Below are 7,068 nucleotides of genomic sequence, written 5' to 3'. Positions count from 1 at the left end.
TTGTGGTAATAAATGTACTTTTATATGAATTTCATTACTCTTTCTTGACTAATTAAATATTCCAAGTTCAATGCATGCTCAAAAAGGTAGAAAAAAAGAACTTAACAACAAGGCGATTGTACAAAATAAATGTTTTATTTTTTTGTGTTCAGATTCAAGACAGCTGGCTTTTTTTTTTTTATGTCCGAGCAAAGACAAGGTCAGAAGGAATTTATGTACGGCAAAATGCGATAAAGCTGAAGGCAAGCGTTGCAAAAGAAGAGAATACAGAGACCGGTTAAAACAAATGCAGTTTTAAAGCGCGTCTCACGCCTCAGTATCAACTTGTGTGTCGTTGAACGTCAGCAGAGAGCTGTTGTGCGCTGAATGCTGCATGCCATTATTTTTTGTGCAATTAAATTTCCATAAAATAATCAATCAAGTAAGCTCGACATGGTCCCTGAGGGGAAAATCTGTAAACCAGCTAATGCAGATATAAACAGACAATCATCTCATTCCTGTTTAACCCGGCACTTAAAACAAATGGCTTCATTTCCGCCGGCACTTTGAGCCTCGTGTCTTTTTCCAAAACCAACGCCATGAAAGCGCTTTGCTTCGCGTCAGACTCGCCACTCCAGGCCGTTTTTTTTGCGTTGGAGTTTAGCTTGACGAGTGTAACAGCCGATAATCGCTCCGAATAAGTCAAACGCTTTCTGTTTTGTGTGATCAGTTTCAGTCGTTTCACTGAAGATGTTTCTTTTGCACGACTGTAGAAACAGATCATTCCCAGTATCAAATGCAATAAATGATTCACTTCAACGGTTGATTATTGGCATTGCGCCATCACTCCCCCACAAGCCTCACACTCCAGGGCCGCAGTCCGGTACGCCTCCCACACCACCGGGTCCCGCAGGCACACCGTCCCGCCGCCGCGTTTCATCTCCGCCTCGTTCCGGTTTATGTCTCCCACACACACCCAGCCTCCCCCAGCCCCCGGAGCCTTGGGGCTGACGGCCCATTTGGAGTGGTCCCGGCTGCGGCTGAAACTGAACGTTTGTCCCGGATTGATGAGCGTGATGTCCAGGACCTTCCAGCCCAGCGAGCAATCCGAGGGGAGGATGTGCCTGGAGCGGATCCAGAACTGGACTAGGAGGTCGGACTGGAGGGTGGGGGCCACCCAGGAGTGGTACAGGTCTGGGGGGGGGGGGGCAGAGACAGAGGATGAGTGGGAGTGTGTTCCCAATAAGTGCATTCTGATCAATAACTAGCCTACCGTGGTGAAAAGACGACCCTTTGGCAAAGCTGATGAAGTCGGCGCCATCCTTGGAGGTCAGAGTCACGCTGCGATTGGACACGGTTTTGACAGGTGGGAAGACGTGACCGGAGAGACGTCGCTTCTCACAGAGAGCCGCCAGCGAAGGCACAAGGGGGGCCAGGGACTCTGGGACGCTGCAGTCGTACACGTTGGGCTGATTGATCTGAAGCTGCTCTCCTGTGGCGCAAAGCAAATTCCATTTCAGGCCGCCGCTGCAAACGGCACGCCCAAAATCCCAGTCCTGGTGACGCTGGTGCAAACTGGAACAGCGGATTCACGCATGCTTACAGTGAAAGGCCGTTTCACAGAAACATCGAAGTGTCCATATACTTATATAGGATGTTCTTCGAATCGCTTTATTGGGATTATTGCAAATTAAGTTTAAGGTCATCCAGGCAGAGGGTGGGGGCCACCCAGGAGTGGGACAGGTCTGACGGGCCGGAGCGGGAGGACGGAACATTTCGATCAGTCAGAACAGTCAGATCAAAGAGAAAGTCAAGCTACCAAATGGCTCACGTTACACCTGATAAATAACAGAGTCAGAGACCAGTGAGACATTTGACCAATACAGCTAACGGTAACTCGGGCTGTCCCGTCCACGTCCACATGTCTTACCGATGGTCTGGAATCGCTCCAGAGGGTACGTAACGCAGATAAAGTTCTGTCCGTTGATCGCACCGCTGCTGGGGTAGTAAAACAGCCCCGCCTTACGTGCTGGTGGAAAGTGAGGGGTGCTGTGGACCAACCAGAAGCCCTGATTCTTATCCAGCAGGACAACACCTGAGGACAGAGATACGTGTTTAACATCTATTCCTCCTGTTCCACCATGTGAAATACTCAATGAACGCGGGATCATGGCTTAAGGGACAACGTGAAGCTCCACTGCGCCGGTTCTCACCTTTTGTGTGTCCCTTTCGGCTTCCTCTGTCGTCAAGCCGTCTGTCACTCGAGTCAGCAGCTGGAATTTGGTCATTGTAGAGGATGTAAGCTAGCGCTGTCTCCTGTGAAGAGTGAAGAGCTTGTGATTTAAATATCAAACACAACTAAAGATAAATGCACGCGGAAAATAGAGACCGAAAAAGCACATTGATAAGTTGAGGTGTTTTTTTATATGATTTATATGTGCTGTTTAAACTACTGTTTTATCTCTGCAACAGATCAGCTGCAAATCAGTTCTTGTTCTCAGTTTCTTATACGGATTTAAACGAGTGTCTATAAAATGCAAGTCTTACAAACTGAACCAGGCAAAAGAAGAAGCTGGTGAAAGTGAAGACATTTCTGATGCATGGGGGGGAAAAAACGAATTTGTTACATTGTGAAAGTTAAGGGAAACCTTTAATATACCCCAGGAAAATTTACGATCACTTTGTCAAAAGTTCATGTCTAATCAAATACATAAAATGTACATGACTATTATTTACTCCATCTTTAAAGAGCTGTTTTCGTTCCAGACAAAAAGACATCCAATGGAAGCCGACCTTTCCTTGAGAGTAAAGTTGTCCGACTGTTCTTCCCAGGGCTCCAGTGGAGTCGTTCACCAGTCCCTTCCCGTTAATCCATCCTCCGCTTCCTTTTTCCAGCAGCAAATACAACTCACCCGATGAGTGTTCTTTTGGCAGTTTATAAATATAGAACCTAGAAATGACAGGATGACTTGTCAATTGCTTCTTTCTGAAAATGAAAACATGGACTTAAAATGAGCCATAATCTGTGCAAGTGGCCGGAGTGGCCAGGATTGTAATAAATGGATCACCAATCAACTGCATCGCCTTTGTCGTTGTAGCAGCTGATTGGGGAGGTTTCGCCCCCTAGTGGCAAACAGAAGATCAGCAGGGACAGGAGCAGGAGCATCTGAGAAGAGGTAGAAGTTCGCACACATTCACTTAAAAGTATAAGTGTATTTGGATATTGAGTTTTCAGAATATGGATAGTTAATTTTAGTACTGGCTAGTGCACTTAGTTTTTTTTATGGTCCTGCTTTTCAACAACAAAATCTATCTTCCTCAATTCAATATGTTTTGTTCTTCCCAGCAGGTGAATTTGTTTTTACAGTAACTACTAATACAAAAGTGAAGAGGTACGAGGAAAGGCCATAGTGTCATTTAACTTCTAGATTCCATTTCCCCTTTTTTAATTCCTCATATCCCCCCACGCACGCAGTTTCGGTCCCGCCGGTCCCATCGCAGAAACTTTCTGAATGTGTGTGGATTCTGTTTTAAAGAATAACATGAAGAAATGACTACAGAAAAATGATTTAGACAAAACCCTTTGATGAAACTGAATTATTATATCTTTTAAAAAAAACACATATGAATAAAAGTATATTCAAAATGCTAAATTTGATCAAGTGAGGGGAAAAAATGCGGGGGGCGGGGCTTAAGTTTCTGAATGTTATATAACACAACTATTGTAACGCTATAAACATACATGTCAATACTTAATAAAGCAGTAACTGTATTTTTGACTCCAGTTTAATAGAAGATGCTCGTAATAAAATGTGCGCTCTGTTGTAGGATGGACGGAAGAGCCGCACGCAAACTCACAAAGAGAAAGTGTAAACGCAGCGAGCCAGGAAAACGTTTTGACAGGTGTTACCCACCTCTTCCTGCGCGTATTGATTGTCTTTCGTCATCGATAGATTCTTATCTTTCTCTCGGCGTGTATTTCCGACGTTTTTTCACCCCACAAATTCAGCTGCATCCGTGTTTCGGACAGGGACAACAATAAAAGGATGAGACGGTGACGGAAGACACAGCCGGCTCACGGGAACCGGAACCGGAACATTTATAACAATCAAAATTCACGGTGAACACAAACAAAGTAGTTTTTATTGTAAGATAATTACATTCAATTATCTATTAAAAACAAAAAAAATTATACGTTTTAAATTATCTTTGACCTTTAGGTGGCCCTTGTCTTATCCCGAAAACAACAGTCCCATATGTTTGTCAAGTGACTCCCGACGTCATTAGATGGGCGGGGCATCACGAAGGAGGCTGACACAGTGACGTCGATAGATTGAGACGCGTTTTCACTCCGTTGAAAAGTCATTGGAGTTCCGTTTTTTGGGGGGATTTCGTATTAAATCTATAGAAGCAGGATAAGTAGGACGTATCATAGTAGAGTAACTAAAAGTATTTATAAATGTATTCCTGTACGTAAATATTCAAATACATAATTGTATAAATTGTTATTTTTATTTTAGATTGAAGATCAATAGTTTCCTCTAGTATGGCGTTAGGGTACAAGCAGTGTGAACTTTTGTTTCGATACTCCATGCTGGATTGATTGGGTTATTTTTGTCATTGTTTTTTGTCTCTTTTTTTTTTTAGTTCAGTGCAGACCTCCTCGCTTCCTCTTCTTTTCTTTTGAGATATTTTACATTCAGTCCCGTGGTGATATGGAGCAAAGGCCAAGTAGAAGAAGAAGAGCAGGTCATGTGATAAGAATTAAGAATCATCAAGATTTTTATCATGACCTTTGACCTTCATCAATGTAGTTGCTGTATCTTTACATGTGTTTTTTACCAATAATATATATTTTAACCAGCAGAGTTTGTCTGAGAGTTGTAACTTACACGTAACACAACTGTGCCGTGTTTGAGGAAATGACGCACAATCCCTTCGTCAGCTGCTACACTCTGACATGCAGTCTGGCTAAGTCTTCCTCAGAAAGCTAACCCTAACCCAGAGGTCAACTGGGTTAGGGTTGACCAGTAGCCCTGGTTCATCACAAATACACATGAAATCTCCAGAAACAAGCAGTTCAATACAGAAGTTTTAATAAGAATCATTTCTTCTAATAGCAATAATTACTGTAAATTTACGTTATTGTTACAGTTCAGGTAATTTCATGTAAATTCATCTTCAATTAATATCAGCAGTCTTAAAAAAAACAACAACACTAAATTAACAAAGCTTTAGCCTATAAAATATCTCAGTCACGTAAATATAGATTCTGCAACAAACGCCCATTTTCAGTCCCTTTACGTCAGAAAAAATGTACATTGTTATTTGTTTTGTGTGTGTGTGGGGGGGGGGTTGTCCTATAAATAGAATATCACAAATGTTCCTCTATCTACGGGAATTGTTTTTTTTTTACTTGTATGCAAGGAGAAACAGTATCATAAATGTCACATGTTTATGGGAATGTGGCCGACAATGAAAAGATGGTTCATCACGAAGATGAACAGAACAGGTTTATCTTCTTGTTACAGTCACTGCGAAAAAGAATTCCATCTGTGTGTGTCAGATACATAACGAAAGGTTTTTGTTGAATCTCTTTGTCGACTAAAGGTTTTGGACAAAGGGAATGCAAGTGGCTCGGATGCATGTTGAATTTAAGGAGGAGAATTACACCTGCAGATTAGCAAAGTGTGCCGTTATATTATAGCCAGGACTGTATTCATTGGGATTTGAAGGTTTTCTGTACATATAAAAAAGGAGCGACAATAAAGACCAGTAGACGACCTGCTCCCAACACACAGTAGACACTTAATCTAAAATTTGGTGAGCAAGAAAGCGGGTCTAATGAGGAAAGACACAAGCGCCAAGCCAGCAATGAGCTCTAAAAACTCTTCAGGATTTAAAAGTTCTGTTGAATCTCGTTCGTTTTCTGCAATGCAAAAACCTGCTTTAAGAGGAAATCTATGTTTTAAAAAAAAAAATGCTCCAAAGCTGGACAGCTCCCAGTGTAAACCCTATAGTTTGTATTGTCCATCTCAGGTTTGCAGCAAGCATGGCAGCTCAGTCCTCTGCTCGTCCATACGTCCCCCCTGGACCCTCAGGAGCAGGGAGAAGAAGTCCTCGTCGTCCATGGGACCAGGAGCTCTGCTCCTCTGCTCCTCCAGCCTGCCCTGGGCCTGTGGTCGGAAGGAAAAAGGGAGCATTAGTGCCTGAAATGAAGCGTAAAGTCAAGCATTTACTGCTGATTTGACACATTGCTCCTCTGCCCCGCTATAAGACGCTTACTTGGGTTGTGAGGATCATATTGTACAGCTCTTCTTTGGGCACCGGAACTGGCGCAGGAAGCGGTGCGGGCTTTTTCACAAACGACAGCTGCTTCAGGCTGCCTCTGAAACTTCTGGCTTTTGGTTTGGCCGTCGGAGACCTCTCGAGCTGCGCCCTCTGGTCGTCCAGCCGGCGAGCTTGAGCGGTGGCCACCAGGTCGAAGAACTCCTCCCTTTGCAGGGAAGTCATGGAGGAAAAGATGACTGTGGAGATTTGAGAGAGACAAAGAGATCCGACGGGTCAGATGGTGAGAGATTTAAACTGAAGCGCACGTGGAAACACGCGGGGCCCATGGATGGATGCATCGCCCCTCAAAGCACGGCCACCTCTGTTGGCTGGCTTGTTGGTGTTGGGCTCAGAGTGGCACCTCCTCCTGTTGAGCCCATTCTGCAGCGTGAAGGAGCAGCGCTGGTCATTGAGACGTCTCCCCTCCTGGAGGGTGAACAGCAGTTCGTACAGTGCCTCTGGGAAGTCGGGAGTTAACCGGCGTGCCTGGGAACACACACACACACACACACACACACACACACACCACACAGGGGAGGAGGAAACGCTTTCGGTGAGTGGCACAGACTGTTTGTTGGCACAGCGAAAGAATTTGTTCCACTCCTTCATACTCCCACATTCTCAGAAACCAAATACCTGCGTTCTCCACCAGAAAGCGTTTGCTGCGTGGAGAACAAGGCGGCTAATTGGTTGGATTGCTGGATGAGCTGCCATTTGAGCTGCTGCAGCTGATTTCAGAGGAGAAATTAACAAAAAGAG

The 7,068-nt window shown here is 44.2% G+C and overlaps 2 protein-coding genes across 2 annotated transcripts; both read right to left on the bottom strand.

Annotated features, from left to right (window-relative positions):
• Positions 1–113: 113 nt before the first annotated feature.
• dnase2 (deoxyribonuclease II, lysosomal) lies at positions 114–3,980 on the bottom strand. The gene is made up of 7 exons (XM_068756227.1): positions 3,894–3,980; positions 3,048–3,145; positions 2,773–2,929; positions 2,193–2,295; positions 1,910–2,074; positions 1,253–1,471; positions 114–1,173 (listed from the first exon to the last, which is right to left on the bottom strand). Exons 1-7 carry the CDS (start codon positions 3,924–3,926, stop codon positions 806–808), a joined length of 1,143 nt encoding a protein of 380 aa, XP_068612328.1. The 5' UTR covers positions 3,927–3,980; the 3' UTR covers positions 114–805.
• Positions 3,981–5,064: 1,084 nt separating this feature from the next.
• LOC137917508 (G-protein-signaling modulator 3) lies at positions 5,065–6,821 on the bottom strand. The gene is made up of 3 exons (XM_068760238.1): positions 6,630–6,821; positions 6,265–6,506; positions 5,065–6,155 (listed from the first exon to the last, which is right to left on the bottom strand). The coding sequence occupies exons 2-3, from the start codon at positions 6,490–6,492 to the stop codon at positions 6,015–6,017; spliced, it is 369 nt and encodes a 122-aa protein (XP_068616339.1). The 5' UTR covers positions 6,493–6,506; positions 6,630–6,821; the 3' UTR covers positions 5,065–6,014.
• Positions 6,822–7,068: the final 247 nt, after the last annotated feature.

This window comes from Brachionichthys hirsutus, chromosome 3, assembly GCF_040956055.1.
Source record: "Brachionichthys hirsutus isolate HB-005 chromosome 3, CSIRO-AGI_Bhir_v1, whole genome shotgun sequence".
Classification (NCBI taxonomy): domain Eukaryota; kingdom Metazoa; phylum Chordata; class Actinopteri; order Lophiiformes; family Brachionichthyidae; genus Brachionichthys; species Brachionichthys hirsutus.
The sequence above is the reverse complement of the archived record's forward strand: the minus strand, read 5'-3'. Positions and strand labels throughout refer to the sequence as shown.

Excerpts from the sequence above, each read along its gene's own strand:
- LOC137917508 (XM_068760238.1), bottom strand. The coding sequence starts at position 6,492 with ATGACTTCCCTGCAAAGGGAGGAGTTCTTCGACCTGGTGGCCACCGCT. Across the intron at positions 6,156-6,264 it reads ATATGATCCTCACAACCCAA|GCCCAGGGCAGGCTGGAGGA; the intron begins GTAAGCGTCTTA and ends TTCCGACCACAG.
- dnase2 (XM_068756227.1), bottom strand. The coding sequence starts at position 3,926 with ATGACGAAAGACAATCAATACGCGCAGGAAGAG. Across the intron at positions 3,146-3,893 it reads ATCAATACGCGCAGGAAGAG|ATGCTCCTGCTCCTGTCCCT; the intron begins GTGGGTAACACC and ends ACCTCTTCTCAG. Across the intron at positions 2,075-2,192 it reads CCGAAAGGGACACACAAAAG|GTGTTGTCCTGCTGGATAAG; the intron begins GTGAGAACCGGC and ends CTCTGTCCTCAG.